Source organism: Panulirus ornatus, chromosome 19, assembly GCF_036320965.1.
Source record: "Panulirus ornatus isolate Po-2019 chromosome 19, ASM3632096v1, whole genome shotgun sequence".
Classification (NCBI taxonomy): domain Eukaryota; kingdom Metazoa; phylum Arthropoda; class Malacostraca; order Decapoda; family Palinuridae; genus Panulirus; species Panulirus ornatus.
This window is the reverse complement of record NC_092242.1, coordinates 3,870,868-3,898,728: the sequence shown is the minus strand read 5'-3', so window position 1 is coordinate 3,898,728 and position 27,861 is coordinate 3,870,868. Positions and strand designations below refer to the sequence as shown.

General features: G+C 40.7%; 1 protein-coding gene across 2 annotated transcripts in view; it reads left to right on the top strand.

Annotated features, from left to right (window-relative positions):
- Nucleotides 1-27,861, top strand: part of LOC139755323 (BCAS3 microtubule associated cell migration factor-like) — a 152,087-nt gene that overhangs the window by 14,421 nt on the left and 109,805 nt on the right. For both annotated transcript variants that reach the window (XM_071673467.1, XM_071673466.1), the window contains exon 7: nt 18,321-18,446. In XM_071673467.1, coding sequence (XP_071529568.1) covers nt 18,321-18,446 — 126 coding nt within the window. The remainder of the gene's footprint in view (nt 1-18,320; nt 18,447-27,861) is intronic.

The window sequence follows — 27,861 nt, the reverse complement described above, 5'->3', positions numbered from 1 at the left end:
TCTGAGGTAAACCATGGAAAGGTCTGTGGGGCCTGGATGTGGATAGGGAGCTGTGGTTTTGGTGTATTACACATGACAGCTAGAGACTGAGTGTGAACGAATTTGGCCTTTTTTGTCTTTTCCTGGCCCAACTTTGCTGGAGGGGGAGGCAGATGCTATTTCATGTGTGGTAGGTTGGTGACTGGAATGGATGAAGGCAGCAAGTATGAATATGTACATGTGTATATATATGTATATGGCTATGTATATGATGAAATGTATATGTATGTATATGTGCGTGTGTGGGCATTGTTGCATATACATTTGTATGTGGGTGGGTTGGGTTATTCCTCGTCTGTTTTCTTGCACTTCCCTGCTAACCCAGGAGACAGCAATTAAGTATAATGATATGGTAAAAAAGAAAGTGAATGAATTAGGTTTATCCACTGTTGTTAATGGTAAAGCACTAAGAGTCATATATGAATATCTCATCAAAGTTGTAATTGGTAAAATAGAGAAAACTATGGAAGATAAAAAAAAAATGGACAAATTAAGATAGTAAATCAGAATTGGGAGAAAGGATAAATGGAGCAATCTCATATTTAAAGGGGAAGGAAAAGTAATCCCACACTATATTGAATCATGCAGTCTGTGCCTACTGTCATGTGGTCATGGAATATATCCATAGTTCTGTAGGTTTGCTAAGTAAATTCTCTTCAGTGACAAAAACAAGGGTGAATGATAATGAGCAAGTTTTCTGTTCTAGTGGAGATAAAATGCTTGATTTTTTGGTTACCAAGACAGATCGATAATGTTGTAATTGGTAAAGATAGGATGAGCAGGGAGGTTGTATAGTAGTTTCATCATGAACGTTACTGCATTACATGTAGCATGATCTCTACCTTATCCTGTCTTTGTTTTGTTGCTTGGTCGCTTATTATGGATGGCAGGCAATTCTGATGACAGAATACTTATAGAGGTAAGGGAAATATTAGAACATTTAGAACGTGTTAGATAAGGACGTAATGGGAGTGGGGGAGGAATGGGATGTATTTAGGGAAGCGGCAATGGCTTGTGCAAAAGATGCTTGTGGTATGAGAAGCATGGAAGGAGGGCAGATTAGAAAGGGTAGAGTGAGTGGTGGGATGAAGAAGTAAGATTATTAGTGAAAGAGAAGAGAGAGGCATTTGGACAATTTTTGCAGGGAAATAGTGCAATTGACTGGGAGATGTATAAAAGAAAGAGGCAAAAGGTCAAGAGAAAGGTTAAAGAGGTGAAAAAGAGGGCAAATGAGAGTTGGGATGTGAGATTATCATTAAATTTTAGGGAGAATAAAAAGATGTTGTGGAAGGAGGTAAATAAAGTGCGTGAGACAAGATAACAATTGGGAACATCGGTGAAGGGGGCTAATAGGGAGGAAATAACAAGTAGTGGTGATGTGAGGAGATGGAGTGAGTATTTTGAAGGTTTGTTGAATGCGTTAGATGATATAGTGGCAGATATAGGGTGTTTTGGTCGAGGTGGTGTGAGAAGTGAGAGGGTTAGGGAGAATGATTTGGTAAACAGAGAAGAGGCGGTAAAAGCTTTGCGGAAGATGAAAGCCGGCAAGGTAGTGGGTTTGGATGGTATTGCAGTGGAATTTATCAAAAAGGGGGTGACCGTGTTGTTGACTGGCTGGTAAGGATATTTAATGTATATATGGGAAACAGAAGAAGGAGTCACGCGGGGAGTGCTCATCCTCCTCGAAGGCTCAGAGTGGGGTGCCTAAATGTGTGTGGATGTAACCAAGATGTGAAAAAAGGAGAGATAGGTAGTATGTTTGAGGAAAGGAACCTGGATGTTTTGGCTCTGAGTGAAACGAAGCTCAAGGGTAAAGGAGAAGAGTGGTTTGGGAATGTCTGGGGAGTAAAGTCAGGGGTTAGTGAGAGGACAAGAGCAAGGGAAGGAGTAGCAATACTCCTGAAACAGGAGTTGTGGGAGTATGTGATAGAATGTAAGAAAGTAAATTCTCGAATAATATGGGTAAAACTGAAAGTTGATGGAGAGAGGTGGGTGATTATTGGTGCATATGCACCTGGGCATGAGAAGAAAGATCATGAGAGGCAAGTGTTTTGGGAGCAGCTGAATGAGTGTGTTAGTGGTTTTGATGCACGAGACCGGGTTATAGTGATGGGTGATTTGAATGCAAAGGTGAGTAATGTGGCAGTTGAGGGAATAATTGGTATACATGGGGTGTTCAGTGTTGTAAATGGAAATGGTGAAGAGCTTGTAGATTTATGTGCTGAAAAAGGACTGATGATTGAGAATACCTGGTTTAAAAAGCGAGATATACATAAGTACACTTATGTAAGTAGGAGAGATGGCCAGAGAGCGTTATTGGATTACGTGTTAATTGACAGGCGTGCGAAAGAGAGACTTTTGGATGTTAATGTGCTGAGAGGTGCAACTGGAGGGATGTCTGATCATTATCTTGTGGAGGCTAAGGTGAAGATTTGTATGGGTTTTCAGAAAAGAAGAGTGAATGTTGGGGTGAAGAAGGTGGTGAGAGTAAGTGAGCTTGGGAAGGAGACCTGTGTGAGGAAGTACCAGGAGAGACTGTGTACAGAATGGAAAAAGGTGAGAACAATGGAAGTAAGGGGAGTGGGGGAGGAATGGGATGTATTTAGGGAGTCAGTGATGGATTGCGCAAAAGATGCTTGTGGCATGAGAAGAGTGGGAGGTGGGTTGATTAGAAAGGGTAGTGAGTGGTGGGATGAAGAAGTAAGAGTATTAGTGAAAGAGAAGAGAGAGGCATTTGGACGATTTTTGCAGGGAAAAAATGCAATTGAGTGGGAGATGTATAAAAGAAAGAGACAGGAGGTCAAGAGAAAGGTGCAAGAGGTGAAAAAAAGGGCAAATGAGAGTTGGGGTGAGAGAGTGTCATTAAATTTTAGGGAAAATAAAAAGATGTTCTGGAAGGAGGTAAATAAAGTGCATAAGACAAGGGAGCAAATGGGAACTTTAGTGAAGGGCGCAAATGGGGAGGTGATAACAAGTAGTGGTGATGTGAGAAGGAGATGGAGTGAGTATTTTGAAGGTTTGTTGAATGTGTCTGATGATAGAGTGGCAGATATAGGGTGTTTTGGTCGAGGTGGTGTGCAAAGTGAGAGGGTTAGGGAAAACGATTTGGTAAACAGAGAATAGGTAGTGAAAGCTTTGCGGAAGATGAAAGCCGGCAAGGCAGCAGGTTTGGATGGTATTGCAGTGGAATTTATTAAAAAAGGGGGTGACTGTATTGTTGACTGGTTGGTAAGGTTATTTAATGTATGTATGACTCATGGTGAGGTGCCTGAGGATTGGAGGAATGCGTGCATAGTGCCATTGTACAAAGGAAAAGGGGATAAGAGTGAGTGCTCAAATTACAGAGGTATAAGTTTGTTGAGTATTCCTGGTAAATTGTATGGGAGGGTATTGATTGAGAGGGTGAAGGCATGTACAGAGCATCAGATTGGGGAAGAGCAGTGTGGTTTCAGAAGTGGTAGAGGATGTGTGGATCAGGTGTTTGCTTTGAAGAATGTATGTGAGAAATACTTAGAAAAGCAAATGGATTTGTATGTAGCATTTATGGATCTGGAGAAGGCATATGATAGAGTTGATAGAGATGCTCTGTGGAAGGTATTAAGAATATATGGTGTGGGAGGCAAGTTGTTAGAAGCAGTGAAAAGTTTTTATCGAGGATGTAAGGCATGTGTACGTGTAGGAAGAGAGGAAAGTGATTGGTTCTCAGTGAATGTAGGTTTGCGGCAGGGGTGTGTGATGTCTCCATGGTTGTTTAATTTGTTTATGGATGGGGTTGTTAGGGAGGTAAAGGCAAGAGTTTTGGAAAGAGGGGCAAGTATGAAGTCTGTTGGGGATGAGAGAGCTTGGGAAGTGAGTCAGTTGTTGTTCGCTGATGATACAGCGCTGGTGGCTGATTCATGTGAGAAACTGCAGAAGCTGGTAACGGAGTTTGATAAAGTGTGTGGAAGAAGAAAGTTAAGAGTAAATGTGAATAAGAGCAAGGTTATTAGGTACAGTAGGGTTGAGGGTCAAGTCAATTGGGAGGTGAGTTTGAATGGAGAAAAACTGGAGGAAGTGAAGTGTTTTAGATATCTGGGAGTGGATCTGGCAGCGGATGGAACCATGGAAGCAGAAGTGGACCATAGGGTGGGGGAGGGGGCGAAAATTCTGGGAGCCTTGAAGAATGTGTGGAAGTCGAGAACATTATCTCGGAAAGCAAAAATGGGTATGTTTGAAGGAATAGTGGTTCCAACAATGTTGTATGGTTGCGAGGCGTGGGCTATGGATAGAGTTGTGCGCAGGAGGATGGATGTGCTGGAAATGAGATGTCTGAGGACAATGTGTGGTGTGAGGTGGTTTGATCGAGTAAGTAACGTAAGGGTGAGAGAGATGTGTGGAAATAAAAAGAGCGTGGTTGAGAGAGCAGAAGAGGGTGTTTTGAAATGGTTTGGGCACATGGAGAGAATGAGTGAGGAAAGGTTGACCAAGAGGATATATGTGTCGGAGGTGGAGGGAACAAGGAGAAGAGGGAGACCAAATTGGAGGTGGAAAGATGGAGTGAAAAAGATTTTGTGTGATCGGGGCCTGAACTTGCAGGAGGGTGAAAGGAGGGCAAGGAATAGAGTGAATTGGAGCAATGTGGTATACCGGGGTTGACGTGCTGTCAGTGGATTGAATCAAGACATGTGAAGCGTCTGGGGTAAACCATGGAAAGCTGTGTAGGTATGTATATTTGCGTGTGTGGACGTATGTATATACATGTGTATGGGGGGGGGTTGGGCCATTTCTTTCGTCTGTTTCCTTGCGCTACCTCGCAAACGCGGGAGACAGCGACAAAGTAAAAAAAAAAAAAAAAAAAAAAATGACTCATGGTGCAGTGCCTGAGAATTGGCAGAATGCATGCATAGTGCCATTATACAAAGGCAAAGGGGATAAGGGTGAGTGTTCAAATTACAGAGGTATAAGTTTGTTGAGTATTCCTGGAAAATTATATGGGAGGGTATTGATTGAGAGGGTGAAAGCATGTACAGAGCATCAGACTGGGGTAGAGCAGTGTGGTTTTAGAAGTGGTAGAGGATGTGTGGATCAGGTGTTTGCTTTGAAGAATGTATGTGAGAAATACTTAGAAAAGCAAATGGATTTGTATGTGGCATTTATGGATCTGGAGAAGGCATATGATAGAGTTGATAGAGATGCTCTGTGGAAGGTATTAAGAATATATGGTACGGGAGGCAAGTTGCTAGAAGCAGTGAAAAGTTTTAATCGAGGATGTAAGGCATGTGTACCAGTAGGAAGAGAGGAAAGTGATTGGTTCTCAGTGAATGTTGGTTTGTGGCAGGGGTGCGTGATATCTCCATGGTTGTTTAATTTGTTTATGGATAGGGTTGTTAGGGAGGTGAATACAAGAGTTTTGGAGAGAGGGCAAGTATGCAGTCTGTTGTGGATGAGAGAGCTTGGGAAGTGAGTCAGTTGTTCGCTGATGATACAGCACTGGTGGCTGATTCATGTGAGAAACTGCAGAAGCTGGTGACTGAGTTTGGTGAAAGAAGAAAGCTGAGAGTAAATGTGAATAAGAGCAAGGTTATTAGGTACAGTAGTGTTGAAGGACAAGTCAGTTGGGAGGTAAGTTTGAATGGAGAAAACTGAAGGAAGCGAAGTGTTTTAGATATCTGGTAGTGGATTTGGCAGCGGATGGAACCATGGAAGGGGAAGTGAGTCACAGGGTGAGGGGAGGGGGGCGAAAGTTCTGGGACCGTTGAAAAATGTGTGGAAGGCGAGAACATTATTTTGGAAAGCAAAAATGGGTATGTTTGAAGGAATAGTGGTTCCGACAATGTTATATGGTTGCGAAGCGTGGGCTATAGATAGAGCTGTGCGGAGGAGGGTGGATGTTTTGGAAATGAGATGTTTGAGGACAATATGTGATGTGAGGTGGTGTGATCGAGTAAGTAATGAAAGGGTAAGAGAGATGTGTTGTAATAAAAAGAATGTGGTTGAGAGAGCAGAAGAGGGTGTTTTGAAATGGTTTGGTCACATGGAGAGAATGAGTGAGGAAAGATTGACCAAGAGGATATATGTGTCAGAGGTAGAGGGAATGAGGAGAAATGGGAGACCAAATTGAAGGTGGAAAGATGGAGTGAAAAAGATTTTGAGCGATCGGGGCCTGAACATGCAGGAGGGTGAAAGGCGTGCAAGGAATAGAGTGAATTGGAACGATGTGGTATACCAGGGTGACGTTCTGTCAATAGATTGAACCAGAGCATGTGAAGCGTCTGGTGTAAACCATGGAAAGTTTTGTGGGGCCTGGATGTGGAAAGGAAGCTGTGGTGTTGGTGCATTATACATGACAGCTAGAGACTGAGTGTGAATGAATGTGGCCTTTGTTGTCTTTTCCTAGCGCTACCTCGTGCGCATGCTTGGGGAGGGGGTCATCATTTCATGTGTGGCGGGGTGGTGACAGGAATGAATAAAGGCAGCAAGTATGAATTATTTACATGTGTATATATTTATATGTGAGTTTATAGGTGATATTTATAGGTGAGTTTGAATGGAGAAAAACTGGAGGAAGTGAAGTGTTTTAGATATCTGGGAGTGGATCTGGCAGCGGATGGAACCATGGAAGCGGAGGTGGATCATAGGGTGGGGGAGGGGGCGAAAATCCTGGGGGCCTTGAAGAATGTGTGGAAGTCGAGAACATTATCTCGGAAAGCAAAAATGGGTATGTTTGAAGGAATAGTGGTTCCAACAATGTTGTATGGTTGCGAGGCATGGGCTATGGATAGAGTTGTGCGCAGGAGGATGGATGTGCTGGAAATGAGATGTTTGAGGACAATGTGTGGTGTGAGGTGGTTTGATCGAGTGAGCAACGTAAGGGTAAGAGAGATGTGTGGAAATAAAAAGAGCGTGGTTGAGAGAGCAGAAGAGGGTGTTTTGAAGTGGTTTGGGCATATGGAGAGGATGAGTGAGGAAAGATTGACCAAGAGGATATATGTGTCGGAGGTGGAGGGAACAAGGAGAAGAGGGAGACCAAATTGGAGGTGGAAAGATGGAGTGAAAAAGATTTTGTGTGATCGGGGCCTGAACATGCAGGAGGGTGAAAGGAGGGCAAGGAATAGAGTGAATTGGAGCGATGTGGTATACCGGGGTTGACGTGCTGTCAGTGGATTGAATCGGGGCATGTGAAGCGTCTGGGGTAAACCATGGAAAGCTGTGTAGGTATGTATATTTGCGTGTGTGGGCGTATGTATATACATGTGTATGGGGGGGGGGGGTTGGGCCATTTCTTTCGTCTGTTTCCTTGCGCTACCTCGCAAACGCGGGAGACAGCGACAAAGTATAATAAAAAAAATAATATTTATATGTCTGTGCATATATATTTATATGTATACGTTGAAATGTATGGGTATGTATGTGTGCGTGTGTGGACGCATACATGTGTATGTGGGTGGGTTGGGCCATTCTTTCATCTGTTTCCTTGCGCTACCTTGTCAACGCTGGAGGCAGCAACAAAGTATAATAAATAGATAGATAAATAGATAAGATGGTATGATGGATGCATTACCCATTGTCTTTTATGAACGACTTTGATGAAACATTTGTGAAACAGTCTGACATTACAGCTTTTCCATGTGTGAAAATGCATGTTTACAGGAGAAAGAGTGAGTTGGAGAATTAAGCAAGTATAAAGAAAGTGAATAAATTATGTTTATCCACCATTGTTAATGGTAGAACACTAAGAATTGTTTGTGAATATCATGAAGGTTGGAATTGATAAAGTAGGGAAAACTATGGAAGGTTGAAAAATAGACAAATTAAGAAAGGAAATCAGAAATTGGAGAAAGCATAATTGGAAAGCAATCTCATACTTTAAGGAGAAGGAAAAGTAGTCCCATACTTTATTGAATCATGCAATCTGAGCTAACTGTCGTGTGGTCTTGGAATATATTCATAGTTCTGTAGGTTTGCTGATTAAAAATTTGTGAGTGACAAAAATAAGGATGAATAATAATGAACAAGTTTTCTGTTCTGGCAGAGGTAAGATGCTTCATTTTTTGGTGTCCAAGATGGATCGATAACATTATAATTGGTAAAGATAGGGATGGGCAGGGAGGTTGTATAGCAGTTCCATCATGAATTTAACTGTGTTACATGTAACACGATCTCTACCTTTTCCTTTCTTTGTTGTGTTTCTTGGTCGCTTATTATGAGTGGTAGGCAGTACTGATGACAGAATACTGATAGAGGCAGGGGAAATATGAGATCATTTAGGACATTTTAGGTAAGATGGTACCATGGATGCCCTACCAATTGTCTTCTATGAACGACTTTGATAAAACATTTGTGAAACAGTCTTATATTGCAGCTTTTGTGTATGTGAATATGCATGTTTACAGGAGAAAAAGAGAGAGTAAGTGTTTTCAGTCGGCAAAAACGAAGCAGAAAAGATTAGGCAGTAAGGAAAAAGAGGGAGGAGAGAGTATTATAAGCTAAAAACTGTACATACATTTAAGAAGTTGATTATCATAATATCTGACTGGATAGATTTTTTGTTTAAGTTTATTTATGACCACTAAGTTTCTTGACAAAGTTTTCTTCAGTGATCACTTCATGTGTTAAGGTCTTATGTATTTGCCTTTCATGCTGCCAAGTCTCTTACTAAGGTTTGTAATGAATAGGGGCTTGTCATGGCATCGATTTTTTGCACATGGATTTTGTTTATGGTTATTTTTTATAACACCGCTGCTTTAGAAAGCTTCATCTTGTTTCAGGTACTCTATACCTTCATACTTAGAATGCCTCATTTTTATTTTTTTTTTCAGAGATAAATGGCCTGAATTTTTTTATTCAGTAATTGCAATTGAGAATTGCATGATTAAATTCCTTTAAGATTCTCAAAAACATTTACTTTTGAGCCAACAGTTGGAAGAAAATTGGTTAACCTACATAACAACCATAATCCAATCCCTTGAGTATAGGGTGGAATAGGTGCCAAAGCTTCAAAAAAGGGATGTAATTTGTAGTGATTATAAAGCAGATAATCTAGATTATGAAGAAGCTTAAGTTAAACCTGATTGCCTTTTCTGCTTTTTTAAAGTAATAACATCAGTAGCAAATGAACAGTGCCCTCATCAGAACAGTTATAATGGAGATCAGAGACTACCATCCACAGCCTTGTTACTTTGTCTCAGAACATACCATATCAACTCCATATCATTCACCACATTTTTTGGACTTTTACAGTGCTCATTCCACCTCCTTTCCAGATCTTCTTTGCCTGTTACCACTCCTCCATCTCACATTTGCTTTATTTTCCAGCTCACATACCTTTCTCTTGACTTACTACTACTGCTTTTTCTTTTACTACTCCCAATTACCTGTACCCCTTTTCTGCATATGCCATATGCCATTGAAATGCCTTCCTTTTCTCTTTCACTAGTGATTTAACTTCCACAGTTCTCTAATCTCAGACATTTCTCATACATCCACATCTCACCTTCCACATGCCACACATTCTGTTTGCACACTTAAACTTTGCATCCTTATATGCCTTCCACTCTTCTTTATATATTATAACCCTATGCCATTTTTTATCTCTCCTGGTATCTTTTCATGCAGGCCAGCTACCCAGGCTCTCTCATTTTCACCACTTTCACATATATGTTATTGTCTCGTATCCTTAACTTTCACTCTTCCTTACACCAACAAGTAATCAGCCATTGCACATGCACCCCACTTATCTGCTTATATTTGTATATTCACCTTTTTGTACACAGTGTATTTCTAATCATCATTCTGATTTCAGTACACAACTCAACATACTCTTCCCATTTTCATTTACTTCAGGCATGCGTCACACTTACATCCAGATCCTTGAACATTAAAATTCAATCCTTTACATCAAAACTGTCAGAATTCTTACTCTCCTCCTTCATTTCTTCTTTACTTCCCTAATTTACCTTGTGCATAATCATTAAAATTCATTCCTCTGTCATTATCTGATATGATATAACAATTTAATTCACTTCATTTTAGTATTTATTTATTTATTTTGCTTTGTCGCTGTCTCCCGCGTTAGCGAGGTAGCACAAGGAAACAGACGAAAGAATGGCCCAACCCACCCACATACACATGTATATACATACATGTCCACACACGCAAATATACATACCTATACATCTCATTGTATACATATATACACACACACACAGACATATACATGTACACACATGTACTTAATTCATACTGTCTGCCTTTATTCATTCCCATTGCCACCTTGCCACATATGAAATAACAACCTCCTCCCCCCTCATGTGTGCGAGGTAGTGCTAGGAAAAGATAACAAAGGCCCCATTCGTTCATGCTCAGTCTCTAGCTGTCATGTAATAATGCACCGACACCACAGCTCCTTTTCCACATCCAGGCCCCACAGAACTTTCCATGGTTTACCCCAGAGGCTTCACATGCCCTGGTTCAATCCATTGACTGCACGTCGACCCCGGTATACCACATTGTTCCAATTCACTCTATTCCTTGCACACCTTTCACCCTCCTGCATGTTCAGGCCCCAATCACTCAAAATCTTTTTCACTCCCAATTTGGTCTCCCACTTCTCGTTCCCTCCACCTCTGACACATATATCCTCTTGGTCAATCTTTCCTCACTCATTCTCTCCATGTGACCAAACCATTTCAAAACACCCTCTTCTGCTCTCTCAACCACACTCTTTTTATTACTACACATCTCTCTTACCTTATTATTACTTACTCGATCAAACCACCTCACACCACACATTGTCCTCAAACATCTCATTTCCAGCACATTCACCCTGCTGCGCACAACTCTATCGATAGCTCACGCCTCGCAACCATACAACATTGTTGGAACCACTATTCCTTCAAACATACCCATTTTTGCTTTCCGAGATAATGTTCTCAACTTCCACACATTCTTCAAGGCTCCCAGAACTTTTGCCCCCTTCCCCACCCTATGATCCACTTCCGCTTCCATGGTTCCATCCTCTGCCAGATCCACTCCCAGATATCTAAAACACTTCACTTCCTCCAGTTTTTCTCCGTTTAAACTTACCTCCCAATTGGCTTGACCCTCAACCCTACTGTACCTAATAACCTTTGCTCTTATTGACATTTACTCTCAGCTTTCTTCTTTCACCCACTTTACCAAACTCAGTCACCAGCTACTGTAGTTTCTCACATGAATCAGCCACCAGCACTGTATCATTAGCAAACAACAATTGACTCACTTCCCAAGCTCTCTCATCCACAACAGACTTCATACTTGCCCCTCTTTCCAAAACTCTTGCATTCACCTCCCTAACAACCCCATCCATAAGCAAATTAAACAACCATGTAGACATCATACACCCCTACCGCAAACCTACATTCACTGAGAACCAATCACTTTCCTCTCTTCCTACATGTACACATGCCTTACATCCTTGTTAAAAACTTTTCACTGCTTCTAACAACTTGCCTCCCACACCATATATTCTTAATACCTTCTACAGAGCATCTCTATCAACTCTGTCATATGCCTTCGCCAGATCCATAAATGCTACGTACAAATACATTTGTTTTTCTAAGTATTTCTCTCATACATTCTTCAAAGCAAACACCTGATCCACACATCCTCTACCACTTCTGAAACCACACTGCTCTTTCCCAGTCTGATGGTCTGTACATGCCTCTACCCTCTCAATCAATACCCTTCCATATAATTTCCCAGGAGTACTCAACAAACTTATACCTCTGTAATTTGAGCACTCACCTTTGTCCCCTTTGCCTTTGTACAATGGCACTATGCAAGCATTCTGCCAATCCTCAGGCACCTTACCATGAATCATACATACATTAGATAACCTCACTAACCAGTCAACAATACAGTCACCCCCTTTTTTAATAAATTCCACTGCAGTACCATCCAGACCCGCTGCCTTGCCGACTTTCATCTTCCGCAAAGCTTTTACTACCTCTTCTCTGTTTACCAAATCATTTTCCCTGACCCTCTCACTTTGCACACCACTTTGACCAAAACACCCTATATCTGCCACTCTGTCATGAAATACATTCAACAAACTCTCAAAATACTCACTTCATCTCCTTCTCACATCACCACTACTTGTTATCACCTTCCCATTATCCCCCTTCACTGAAGTTCCCATTTGTTCCCTCATCTTATGCACTTTATTTACCTCCTTCCAAAACATCTTTTTATTTTCCCTAAAATTTAATGATACTCTCTCACTCCAACTCTCATTTGCCCTCTTTTTCACCTCTCTCACCTTTCTCTTGACCTCCTGCCTCTTTCCTTTATACATCTCCCACTCATTTGCATTATTTCCTTGTAAAAATTGTCCAAATGCCTTTCTCTTCTCTTTCACTAATAATCTTACTTCTTCATCGCACCACTCACTACCCTTTCTAATCTGCCCTCCTCCCACGCTTCTCATGCCACAAGCATCTTTTGCGCAAGCCATCACTGCTTCCCAAAATACATCCCATTCCTCCCCCACTCCCCTTACCTCCTTTGTTCTCACCTTTTTCCATTCTGTACTCAGTCTCTCCTGGTACTTCCTCACACAAGTCTCCTTCCCAAGCTCACCTACTCTCACCACTCTCTTCACCCCAACATTCTCTCTTCTTTTCTGAAAACCTCTACAAATCTTCACCTTTGCCTCCACAAGATAATGATCAGACATCCCTCCAGTTGCACCTCTCAGCACATTAACATCCAGAAGTCTCTCTTTTGCGCACCTATCAATTAACACGTAATCCAGTAACGCTCTCTGGCCATCTCTCCTGCATACATACGTATACTTATGTATATCTCTCTTTTTAAACCAGGTATTCCCAATCACCAGTCCTTTTTCAGCACACAAATCTACAAGCTCTTCACCATTTCCATTTACAACACTGAACACCCCATGTATACCAATTATTCCCTCAACTGCCACATTACTCACCTTTGCATTCAAATCACCCATCACTATAACCCAGTCTCGTGCATCAAAACCACTAACACACTCATTCAGCTGCTCCCAAAACACTTGCCTCTCATGATCTTTCTTCTCATGCCCAGGTGCATATGCACCAATAATCACCCATCTCTCCCCATCAACTTTCAGTTTTACCCATATCAATCTAGAGTTTACTTTCTTACACTCTATCACATACTCCCACCACTCCTGTTTCAGGAGTATTGCTACTCCTTCTCTTGCTCTTGTCCTCTCACTAACCCCTGACTTTACTCCCAAGACATTCCCAAACCACTCTTCCCCTTTACCCTTGAGCTTTGTTTCACTCATTTTAGTACAACAGCTAATTCCTCACCAAAAGTGTCACCTCTTGCTTTTCTCCTTTCCTTCCACTGACTCTAGATTTTGCCCTCTGAACATTTGCAAACCACTCCATCTCCTTACCCTTCAACTCTTTTGCTCAGAGCCGAAGTATCCAAGAATCTTTAATCAAACATTGAAGCTTCCTCTCTATTCATCCTGATTATGACCATGCACATTCAGACACCCCAGCCTGAATCTGTAGGGAAGATTCCTCATAAGGCTTCTTTCTCTGTTTCTGTTTTTAAGGTGTGATACAAGAGGGGAGGGTTTCCAGCCCCTTGCTCATGCCTCTGTTCATCACCTCACATGAAACACAGAATATGCGGGTTGTAATTTTACTCCCCTGTCCCCTACTGACTGTCCAAATAAATACAGAACTACAATTTGGTCAAAAACAAAACTGAGTAAGCAAGGACATCCTCAATCCTGTAATGAAAAAAATGTTATTCATATCCTGAAGTCATGTTAAGTAAGACAAAGTAAATTAGGACGTCCACAGCTGTTCATGCTTTTTGTGTGCTCCTTTTGCTAGCATACTTGTTTTATCTTTTAGACACATCGCTGTTTTTTTTCTAGATTTTATCTCATGTTTCAGATTTTATTTAATGTTTGTCTTCATTGTGTATAGATATTTGTCATTCCTCAGCATGTACATGTTGACATATTCATAAGTCCCTAAAGTTTGATCATAGGTCTTTCTATCTATTGCATGTTCTGCCTTTGCACCAGCTACTAGTGCTGTCATGAATTCAGCCACTGTACATAGTATGTTTTTCTTGTCCATACCTGAACCCCCGCACATCTTTCTCTCAACTCTGTCAATTAGCCTGTCATGTTTTTAATTCTTGTAATGTTGCATAGATTATGTTTTCTGCAGCTTTTGAAACCATTGGTTTCACATCCACAAGGAAGAATTGGAAGAATAAATTTTTCTTTCTTATTCCATACCAGACTTCTTCCCATTTGCAAATGCTCTCAAAGCACCCCAGTTACTTCAACATTACAAGGCATATGGTATCTGCTTTCCCAGTATGATCTTTATTAGACATTGTTCTTAGATACATTATTCACTCTAATTTTCAATTTTATCTTTCAAAACTTAACAGTGTGACCACACCTTTTTTAAGAGAAAAATTTTGCTTTTACTTGCATTCATTCTTAACAGCCTTCAGGACATTTCATTAAAAAAGCTTACTTTTCCTTCTGACTCATTATCTTAGTATGCTAATGAAATAGCATCACTGCATAGTTTTCTGTACAAAACTCATCATTTTAGTAGTAAGACAACATTATAAGTGTACAGTAACTGCAGCCAGCAGTCTCTAATTTATGCCTCCTATGATTTATGTTTATCCCATATCCATGCATTCCAAATCTCACATCATACATTATGACATCCATAGATATTGACCATCATCAGTGATATTACAGGTCTTTAAGCATATTTCCTCTTCTTTTAAACCATTCACATTACAGCACTGCATACTGTGTTACATTGTGGACTTTATTAGGTTCAAATAATCACTGAACAGTGTTTTGTATATGCCATGTGGCAGTAAGACATTTTTTTTTTGTGTATCACATGCTTGGTTTTTTTTTTCAGAAACATAAGTATCCGGTTTCATCATATTAGCTAAAATATTCTTTATGACCAAGAAGTATTTCTATTGTGCACCATCTTCCTTCTGTGCATCCTTCTGTCAGTCCTTCTTGATTCTGGCATGAAAAGATTACACTTCCTTTCATAGAATAAATCATATTTCACTATAAATGTTTGAATTATTTTAGAATATTTCCTTAACTTGTGCATTCATTCATACTGCTTTTACTTTTAAGATAGAATGTTAAATTATTTTATACCTGCAAAGATGATAGATATTCATTAACTATCATTTAAGATATCCACTTTGCCATCGAGCCATATGTGCTGAACATAGTGATGATTGGAGTGGTTAACTGTCAGGTGAAGGAAAACTTGAAATCAGGATTATCTTGTCCTTAATTTATGTTAGTTGCAAAATCATAGTGAATAGTACGTGGTATTATTGCATTTAGAGAAATTTTTTCAGATAGATTTGGGAAAGGATTTGATGTGTTTCATACTTGAATGTCGTTGCTTTGGTATCCTGTAGTTTGTAGGAAAGAGAGGCCTTATTTGAGTCAACCCCTCCACCTGCCTCCATTATGTAGTTCTAATAACATCACTGAGGTTGGACAATACATGATAAGTTATGCTACTGTTGTGTTAAGTGCATGCAAAGAATGCGGCATAAATGTTCCCTGGATAGCTGTGTGAGAATTCTTATTAAAAAGTCATGCTATAATGATTTACAGCATCACCATCTTACCCTCCTCCCACCCTTCTACCAACCCTCAGTTTCTCAGTGTCATTCATTGAGAGGGGTAGCCTTTGCTCAAGTCAAGGCCAGACTTATATGTAAATAAGTATGAAGGCAGACTGTATTTGTTCTTTCATAGACAATCGAGTTGTTAGTATTCATAAGGGATATGGAAATTGCTTCTTTTCCCTTCCACCAGATTTCCCAGAAAAGTTTATGGTAATGCTTAGAATTTTGTTAACTGGATCACATGCAGGAAAGTGGAAAGTATTATAGATCTGCTTAACTTTGCAGTAATTGCAAATCCATGTGGCAAAGTTTTTTAAAGCAGATAGCCTCATGATGAAAAACTCGTTTACAAATTGTGAAGAGAAAAATGCTCTATTTTTATTAAAAACCACATTAGAAAGTTTAACGGTCTTTACATCAGTGAGTGTTACATCAGAAGGTCAATGATGAAATGCCTGGTTATCCAAAAATTTATACAGAAGCCTCTCAGGTTATGATGGGCCAAGGGACTGGTCTTATTCTCTGGCTTTTCCCATTCCTGTTTAAGGTAATTGACAGTGGTGTATATTATTCATGAAAATAAGCCAAAGAGTGTATATTAATTCATTATTTTAGAAAACATGTTGGGGTTTTGTCACAATAGAGGGAACATTTTTCAATATATCTTCAACCTGTAGAAGAAAATCTGTTCCTGAAGTCTTTCATGTAAGTGAGTGCCTGGTCTGGAACATTTCTGGTGGGGACAGAGGACTTATTCATGTGGATCCTATTGTTAGGGGGTCGATCCAGAGGTGGAATTGTTTATAATAATAGCCAATCACAAATTAATGGGTAATGTGTCTCTTCCCCTACAAGCATTTGTGAGTGCAGTAAATTTGTTTGATTTAGACAAGCTGTATAAGGTATCTCTGCCCTTTTCCTTCATGGAATATTCTTTTTGTAGCATTTAGCAAATGACTGTGGCTTAGAATGACTGGTATTGATAACTCCTTAGTGGCCAAACCAGCCTTGCCTCCAAAGACCTGTGAAAATTCATTGGAACTTCCAATTTTAATATTTGGGAATAGTGTATATTCATCACTAAAATCTTTACGATAAAGACAATGGATCTGAGATTGCAAATTTACTGATGCATTACAACTGGGATTTGTCTTCAAGACAATATGAGATGGCATGGACATTGTTTCAGTCATTGTTGTTACTGAAGTGACCCAAATTGTCAGTGGTAATTCTATTTAGATTTTTTAGTTTTAATGGTCACTTAAAGATATCTAATATTTCATTATCCAGGGTAGGGCAAATGAAACCCATGAAGTTACAGTTTGGTGATTATATACCTGGTCAGTTGTACAGCTAACAGTCTTTACTCTATTCTTTGGTATCTTGCTCCTTGTTCAAAGACAAGATTTCACAGTTTTACAGTTGGTGTGGAGAATTAGTAAAATCAGCCAATCAGACAATTACTGTAAGGTGAAGAACCTGAGAAAGTATTTCATAGTTAAAGATGCCATGCAAGATCATGAAATGTCAAGGGTTTTGGAATTCTATGAGATTTTTGAAAGAAATGCTTCTCTGAAAACTTTCTCTTATCATAAAGATGTGCTTCCTGGAAGTTGAGCAATGCAGTTCATGTATTGCACCTGCCCAGCCATCCATGTAGATTTGGGAGCTATAGATTTATTTTTGAAATAGTGAGGTAACTTAAAACAGAAAATTGAATTGAAAACAGGAAATATCACATAATTGTATACAGGTAGAGTGTCCTAAGGTTTAGCTATGTCATTGTTGAATTAGCAAGAATGGTGAAGAATCACATAAGGAAAGTGAAAGGGGATTATCCTTTGTTTTGTAGTGGAATTTATCATGCAGCTATCTAGGATGCAGTATAGTGTGTGCATTGTTTGTGAATCAGACCTCATTCAAGTATTTGCCTAGTTTGACTGCTTGAATTATATGGCTTTGTTAGGAGAACTACATAACAGAGGGCAATTGAAGGTATATATCCTAAAAGGATGCTTTACAGATGGTTAAAGTAATTTTTGTATGAAAAATTAAAGAGTGAAATTTAGTTTTATACTCGGCTTGAAAATTATATTTTTTCATATGATGTGGCTTTCATCTTCAAAAGATTGATATGTGATGATTTTTTTGTGGAAATGGTCAGCTCATACAAGTTTTTCTGTTGCTAATTATTTCACTTGATATTATTACAGAAAGTTGCAAGTTGTGCTAATTACTTTTATCATTCACAGACACAAAACCTAAAATAAGGGAGAATAGGAGTGATGCAAAGGGGAATTAGGAGAGATAGGGAGAGTCAATTGCCATGTGTGTGTTTGATTCACAGGTAACTTTTTAACTGTTGCTAATTGGAATGGAAATATTTTTCTCCCCTTTCTGTGTACTGTAGTTGGAAAAGATGTATTATGAATAGATGGAAGAGAATTGTATTGATGACTTACCTGAGCAAAATTATTAGCTTTTCATCCTCTGAATTCTGTTGGAGTAGGGTATTTGTAGTTAATTATTTTGTAAGCTTTAGTGTTTATTTCTAGAATATTGATATATATAATACCAAGGTTGTCATTATCTTCCTCCAGGGTCTTAAAGAACTGAGTGAGAGTGTGGCATCCAATCTAATGGGGCAACGGGGAGGATCTCCTGCCCAGCAGACTCCTCCAATAAATCTCCCAACACCAGGCATAGTTACCATCATAGACACTCAGGTAGACTTTATGTGTTTAGGTATCAAATATGATTGATTTTTTTCTCCATCATTAAGATTTTTTCTGAATGAATAGCAAAAATTTTGATTTGAAAATTTATAAGAAGATTTAAACTTTATCCAGAATTGGCCTCTCTAGTAACAACACAATCCAGGATTGGCCAGTCTGGTAACAAACATTCCTTAACTACAAATGCATACCTCTTAATTCATAGGAAAAACAATGGTTTCCATAGATTTACTGCACTTAATCATGTAAGTGAAAAATTGCAAAATGTAAGGGGGGCCTGGATGTGGATACGGAGCTGTGGTTTTGGTGCATTGCACATGAGAGCTAGAGAATGAGTGTGAGTGAATGTGGCATTTTTTTTTTTTGTTTGTTTCCTGGTGCTACTTCACTGATGCATGGGGTGGTGATGCTGTTTCCGTGGGGTACAGTGGTGCTGGGAATAGATAAGGGCATGCTTCAATCCATTGACAACATATCGATCTCAGTAGAAGGCGACTAAAAGGCAAGGGTCTGGAAATCCTCCCCTTCTTTTCATTTTTTCCCCAAAACGGACAGAGAGGGGAGCCAGCCAGATGAGGATTTTTTTTCCTTTTGAGGCTGTCGACTGTTCTTGACACTGCCTCACTAAGTGGGAAATAGTGAATATGTATGAAAGGATAGAAAGAATACATACTATGTATGTATGTGTATGTATACTATGTATGTATATGTGTATATGTTGATATGTATGTGTATATATATATATATATATATATATATATATATATATATATATATATATATATATATATTTATATATATATATATATATATATATATATATATATATATATATATATATATATATATATATATCCCTGGGGTTAGGGGAGAAAGAATACTTCCCACGTATTCCCTGCGTGCCGTAGAAGGCGACTAAAAGGGGAGGGAGCGGGTGGCTGGAAATCCTCCCCTCTCTTTTTTTTTTTTTTCCAAAAGAAGGAACAGAGAAGGGGGCCAGGTTAGGATGTTCCCTCAAAGGCCCAGGATATATATATATATATATATATATATATATCCCTGGGGTTAGGGGAGAAAGAATACTTCCCACGTATTCCCTGCGTGCCGTAGAAGGCGACTAAAAGGGGAGGGAGCGGGTGGCTGGAAATCCTCCCCTCTCTTTTTTTTTTTTTTTTCCAAAAGAAGGAACAGAGAAGGGGGCCAGGTTAGGATGTTCCCTCAAAGGCCCAGTCCTCTGTTCTTAACGCTACCTCGCTAACGCGGTAAATGGCGAATAGTTTGAAAAAAAAAAAAAAAAAAAAAAAAAATATAGGGGAGAAAGAATACTTCCCACGTATTCCCTGCGTGTCGTAGAAGGCGACTAAAAGGGAAGGGAGCGGGAGGCTGGAAATCCTCCCCTCTCGTTTTTTTTTTTTTTTCCAAAGAAGGAACAGAGAAGGGGGCCAGGTGAGGATATTCCCTCAAAGGCCCAGTCCTCTGTTCTTAGCGCTACCTCGCTAATGCGGGAAATGGCGAATAGTATGAAAAAAAAAAAAAAAAAAAAAAAAAAAATATATATATATATATATATATATATATATATATATATATATATATATATATATATATATATATATATATATATCCCTGGGGATAGGGGATTAAGAATACTTCCCACGTATTCCCTGCCTGTCGTAGAAGGCGACTAAAAGGGGAGGGAGTGGGGGGCTGGAAATCCTCCCCTCTCGTTTTTTTTTTTTTTCCAAAAGAAGGAACAGAGAAGGGGGCCAGGTTAGGATGTTCCCTCAAAGGCCCAGGATATATATATATATATATATATATCCCTGGGGTTAGGGGAGAAAGAATACTTCCCACGTATTCCCTGCGTGCCGTAGAAGGCGACTAAAAGGGGAGGGAGCGGGTGGCTGGAAATCCTCCCCTCTCTTTTTTTTTTTTTCCAAAAGAAGGAACAGAGAAGGGGGCCAGGTTAGGATGTTCCCTCAAAGGCCCAGTCCTCTGTTCTTAACGCTACCTCGCTAACGCGGTAAATGGCGAATAGTTTGAAAAAAAAAAAAAAAAAATATATATATATATATATATATATATATATATATATATATATATATATATATATATGGCCCAACCCCCCCCCCCCCCCATACACATGTACATACACATGTCCACACACGTGTATACATACCTACACAGCTTTCCATGGTCCACCCCAGACGCCTCACATGCCTTGATTCACTCCACTGACAGCACGTCAACCCCTGTATACCACATCGCTCCAATTCACTCTATTCCTTGCCCTCCTTACACCCTCCTGCATGTTCAGGCCCCGATCACACAAAATCTTTTTCACTCCATCTTTCCACCTCCAATTTGGTCTCCCTCTTCTCCTCGTTCCCTCCACCTCCGACACATATATCCTCTTGGTCAATCTTTCCTCACTCATTCTCTCCATGTGCCCAAACCATTTCAAAACACCCTCTTCTGCTCTCTCAACCACGCTCTTTTTATTTCCACACATCTCTCTTACCCTTACGTTACTTACTCGATCAAACCACCTCACACCACACATTGTCCTCAAACATCTCATTTCCAGCACATCCATCCTCCTGCGCACAACTCTATCCATAGCCCACGCCTCGCAACCATACAACATTGTTGGAACCACTATTCCTTCAAACATACCCATTTTTGCTTTCCGAGATAATGTTCTCGACTTCCACACATTTTTCAAGGCTCCCAAAATTTTCGCCCCCTCCCCCACCCTATGATCCACTTCCGCTTCCATGGTTCCATCCGCTGACAGATCCACTCCCAGATATCTAAAACACTTCACTTCCTCCAGTTTTTCTCCATTCAAACTTACCTCCCAATTGACTTGACCCTCAACCCTACTGTACCTAATAACCTTGCTCTTATTCACATTTACTCTTAACTTTCTTCTTCCACACACTTTACCAAACTCAGTCACCAGCTTCTGCAGTTTCTCACATGAATCAGCCACCAGTGCTGTATCATCAGCGAACAACAACTGACTCACTTCCCAGGCTCTCTCATCCCCAACAGACTTCATACTTGCCCCTCTTTCCAGGACTCTTGCATTCACCTCCCTAACAACCCCATCCATAAACAAATTAAACAACCATGGAGACATCACACACCCCTGCCGCAAACCTACATTCACTGAGAACCAATCACTTTCCTCTCTTCCTACACGTACACATGCCTTACATCCTCGATAAAAACTTTTCACTGCTTCTAACAACTTGCCTCCCACACCATATATTCTTAATACCTTCCACAGAGCATCTCTATCAACTCTATCATATGCCTTCTCCAGATCCATAAATGCTACATACAAATCCATTTGCTTTTCTAAGTATTTCTCACATACATTCTTCAAAGCAAACACCTGATCCACACATCCTCTACCACTTCTGAAACCGCACTGCTCTTCCCCAATCTGATGCTCTGTACATGCCTTCACCCTCTCAATCAATACCCTCCCATATAATGTACCAGGAATACTCAACAAACTTATACCTCTGTAATTTGAGCACTCACTCTTATCCCCTTTGCCTTTGTACAATGGCACTATGCACGCATTCCGCCAATCCTCAGGCACCTCACCATGAGTCATACATACATTAAATAACCTTACCAACCAGTCAGCAATACAGTCACCCCCTTTTTTAATAAATTCCACTGCAATACCATCCAAACCTGCTGCCTTGCCGGCTTTCATCTTCCGCAAAGCTTTTACTACCTCTTCTCTGTTTACCAAATCATTTTCCCTAACCCTCTCACTTTGCACACCACCTCGACCAAAACACCCTATATCTGCCACTCTGTCATCAGACACATTCAACAAACCTTCAAAATACTCATTCCATCTCCTTCTCACATCACCACTACTTGTTATCACCTCCCCATTTACGCCCTTCACTTTCTCACATACATTCTTCAAAGCAAACACCTGATCCACACATCCTCTACCACTTCTGAAACCACACTGCTCTTCCCCAATCTGATGCTCTGTACATGCCTTCACCCTCTCAATCAATACCCTCCCATATAATTTACCAGGAATACTCAACAAACTTATACCTCTGTAATTTGAGCACTCACTCTTATCCCCTTTGCCTTTGTACAATGGCACTATGCACGCATTCCGCCAATCCTCAGGCACCTCACCATGAGTCATACATACATACAAAGTCTAAAAAAAAAAAAAAAAAAAAAAAAAAAAAATATATATATTTATTTATTTATTTATTATACTTTGTCGCTGTCTCCCGCGTTTGCGAGGGAGCGCAAGGAAACAGACGAAAGAAATGGCCCAACCCCCCCCATACACATGTATATACATACGTCCACACACGCAAATATACATACCTACACAGCTTTCCATGGTTTACCCCAGACGCTTCACATGCCTTGCTTCAATCCACTGACAGCACGTCAACCCCGGTATACCACAGCGCTCCAATTCACTCTATTCCTTGCCCTCCTTTCACCCTCCTGCATGTTCAGGCCCCGATCACACAAAATCTTTTTCACTCCATCTTTCCACCTCCAATTTGGTCTCCCTCTTCTCCTTGTTCCCTCCACCTCCGACACATATATCCTCTTGGTCAATCTTTCCTCACTCATCCTCTCCATGTGCCCAAACCATTTCAAAACACCCTCTTCTGCTCTCTCAACCACGCTCTTTTTATTTCCACACATCTCTCTTACCCTTACGTTACTCACTCGATCAAACCACCTCACACCACACATTGTCCTCAAACATCTCATTTCCAGCACATCCATCCTCCTGCGCACAACTCTATCCATAGCCCACGCCTCGCAACCATACAACATTGTTGGAACCACTATTCCTTCAAACATACCCATTTTTGCTTTCCGAGATAATGTTCTCGACTTCCACACATTCTTCAAGGCCCCCAGGATTTTCGCCCCCTCCCCCACCCTATGATCCACTTCCGCTTCCATGGTTCCATCCGCTGACAGATCCACTCCCAGATATCTAAAACACTTCACTTCCTCCAGTTTTTCTCCATTCAAACTCACCTCCCAATTGACTTGACCCTCAACCCTACTGTACCTAATAACCTTGCTCTTATTCACATTTACTCTTAACTTTCTTCTTCCACACACTTTTCCAAACTCAGTCACCAGCTTCTGCAGTTTCTCACATGAATCAGCCACCAGCGCTGTATCATCAGCGAACAACAACTGACTCACTTCCCAAGCTCTCTCATCCCCAACAGACTTCATACTTGCCCCTCTTTCCAAAACTTGCATTTACCTCCCTAACAACCCCATCCATAAACAAATTAAACAACCATGGAGACATCACACACCCCTGCTGCAAACCTACATATATATATATATATATATATATATATATATATATATATATATATATATATATATATATATACATATATATATATATTATATTATTATTATACTTTGTCGCTGTCTCCCGCGTTTGCGAGGTAGCGCAAGGAAACAGATGAAAGAAATGGCCCAACCCCCCCCATACACATGTATATACATACGTCCACACACGCAAATATACATACCTACACAGCTTTCCATGGTTTACCCCAGACGCTTCACATACCTTGATTCAATCCACTGACAGCACGTCAATCCCGGTATACCACATCGCTCCAATTCACTCTATTCCTTGCCCTCCTTTCACCCTCCTGCATGTTCAGGCCCCGATCACACAAAGTCTTTTTCACTCCATCTTTCCACCTCCAATTTGGTCTCCCTCTTCTCCTCGTTCCCTCCACCTCCGACACATATATCCTCTTGGTCAATCTTTCCTCACTCATTCTCTCTATGTGCCCAAACCACTTCAAAACACCCTCTTCTGCTTTCTCAACCACGCTCTTTTTATTTCCACACATCTCTCTTACCCTTAAGTTACTCACTCAATCAAACCACCTCACACCACACATTGTCCTCAAACATCTCATTTCCAGCCCATCCATCCTCCTGCGCACAACTCTATCCATAGCCCACGCCTCGCAACCATACAACATTGTTGGAACCACTATTCCTTCAAACATACCCATTTTTGCTTTCCGAGATAATGTTCTCGACTTCCACACATTCTTCAAGGCCCCCAGAATTTTCGCCCCCTCCCCCACCCTATGATCCACTTCCGCTTCCATGGTTCCATCCGCTGCCAGATCCACTCCCAGATATCTAAACACTTCACTTCCTCCAGTTTTTCTTCATTCAAACTCACCTCCCAATTGACTTGACCCTCAACCCTACTGTACCTAATAACCTTGCTCTTATTCACATTTACTCTTAACTTTCTTCTTCCACACACTTTACCAAACTCAGTCACCAGCTTCTGCAGTTTCTCACATGAATCAGCCACCAGCGCTGTATCATCAGCGAACAACAACTGACTCACTTCCCAAGCTCTCTCATCCCCAACAGACTTCATACTATATATATATATATATATAAATATATATATATATATTTTCTTTCCTTCTTTCAAACTATTCGCCATTTCCCGCGGTAGCGAGGTAGCGTTAAGAACAGAGGACTGGGCCTTTGAGGGAATATCCTCACCTGGCCCCCTTCTCTGCTCCTTCTTTTGGAAAATTAAAAAAAATATGATGAGAGGGGAGGATTTCCAGCCCCCCGCTCCCTCTCCTTTTAGTCGCCTTCTACAACACGCAGCGAACACCTGGGAAGTATTCTTTCTCCCCTACCTCCAGGGATATATATATATATATATATATATATATATATATATATATATATATATATATATATATATATATATATATATATTTTTTTTTTTTTTTTTTTTTATACTTTGTCGCTGTCTCCCGCGTTTGCGAGGTAGCGCAAGGAAACAGACGAAAGAAATGGCCCAACCCCCCCCATACACATGTATATACATACGTCCACACACGCAAATATACATACCTACACAGCTTTCCATGGTTTACCCCAGACGCTTCACATGTCTTGATTCAATCCACTGACAGCACGTCAACCCCGGTATACCACATTGCTCCAATTCACTCTATTCCTTGCCCTCCTTTCACCCTCCTGCAAGTTCAGGCCCCGATCACACAAAATCTTTTTCACTCCATCTTTCCACCTCCAATTTGGTCTCCCTCTTCTCCTCGTTCCCTCCACCTCCGACACATATATCCTCTTGGTCAACCTTTCCTCACTCATTCTCTCCATGTGCCCAAACCATTTCAAAACACCCTCTTCTGCTCTCTCAACCACGCTCTTTTTATTTCCACACATCTCTCTCACCCTTACGTTACTTACTCGATCAAACCACCTCACACCACACATTGTCCTCAGACATCTCATTTCCAGCACATCCATCCTCCTGCGCACAACTCTATCCATAGCCCACGCCTCGCAACCATACAACATTGTTGGAACCACTATTCCTTCAAACATACCCATTTTTGCTTTCCGAGATAATGTTCTCGACTTCCACACATTCTTCAAGGCTCATAGAATTTTCGCCCCCTCCCCCACCCTATGGTCCACTTCTGCTTCCATGGTTCCATCCGCTGCCAGATCCACTCCCAGATATCTAAAACACTTCACTTCCTCCAGTTTTTCTCCATTCAAACTCACCTCCCAATTTACTTGACCCTCAACCCTACTGTACCTAATAACCTTGCTCTTATTCACATTTACTCTTAACTTTCTTCTTCCACACACTTTATCAAACTCCGTCACCAGCTTCTGCAGTTTCTCACATGAATCAGCCACCAGCGCTGTATCATCAGCGAACAACAACTGACTCACTTCCCAAGCTCTCTCATCCCCAACAGACTTCATACTTGCCCCTCTTTCCAAAACTCTTGCCTTTACCTCCCTAACAACCCCATCCATAAACAAATTAAACAACCATGGAGACATCACACACCCCTGCCGCAAACCTACATTCACTGAGAACCAATCACTTTCCTCTCTTCCTACACGTACACATGCCTTACATCCTCGATAAAAACTTTTCACTGCTTCTAACAACTTGCCTCCCACACCATATATTCTTAATACCTTCCAGAGAGCTTCTCTATCAACTCTATCATATGCCTTCTCCAGATCCATAAATGCTACATACAAATCCATTTGCTTTTCTAAGTATTTCTCACATACATTCTTCAAAGCAAACACCTGATCCACACATCCTCTACCACTTCTGAAACCACACTGCTCTTCCCCAATCTGATGCTCTGTACATGCCTTCACCCTCTCAATCAATACCCTCCCATACAATTTACCAGGAATACTCAACAAACTTATACCTCTGTAATTTGAGCACTCACTCTTATCTCCTTTTCCTTTGTACAATGGCACTATGCACGCATTCCGCCAATCCTCAGGCACCTCACCATGAGTCATACATGCATTAAATAACCTTACCAACCAGTCAACAATACAGTCACCCCCTTTTTTAATAAATTCCACTGCAATACCATCCAAACCTGCTGCCTTATATTTTTTTTTTTTTTTTTTTTTTTTTTATACTTTGTCGCTGTCTCCCGCGTTTGCGAGGTAGCGCAAGGAAACAGACGAAAGAAATGGCCCAACCCCCCCCATACACATGTACATACACACGTCCACACACACAAATATACATACCTACACAGCTTTCCATGCCTTGATTCAATCCACTGACAGCACGTCAACCCCTGTATACCACATCTCTCCAATTCACTCTATTCCTTGCCCTCCTTTCACCCTCCTGCATGTTCAGGCCCCGATCACACAAAATCTTTTTCACTCCATCTTTCCACCTCCAATTTGGTCTCCCTCTTCTCCTCGTTCCCTCCACCTCCGACACATATATCCTCTTGGTCAATCTTTCCTCACTCATTCTCTCCATGTGCCCAAACCATTTTAAAACACCCTCTTCTGCTCTCTCAACCACGCTCTTTTTATTTCCACACATCTCTCTTACCCTTACGTTACTTACTCGATCAAACCACCTCACACCACACATTGTCCTCAAACATCTCATTTCCAGCACATCCATCCTCCTGCGCACAACTCTATCCATAGCCCACGCCTCGCAACCATACAAAATTGTTGGAACTACTATTCCTTCAAACATACCCATTTTTGCTTTCCGGGATAATGTTCTCGACTTCCACACATTTTTCAAGGCTCCCAAAATTTTCGCCCCCTCCCCCACCCTATGATCCACTTCCGCTTCCATGGTTCCATCCGCTGACAGATCCACTCCCAGATATCTAAAACACTTCACTTCCTCCAGTTTTTCACCATTCAAACTCACCTCCCAATTGACTTGACCCTCAACCCTACTGTACCTAATAACCTTGCTCTTATTCACATTTACTCTTAACTTTCTTCTTCCACACACTTTACCAAACTC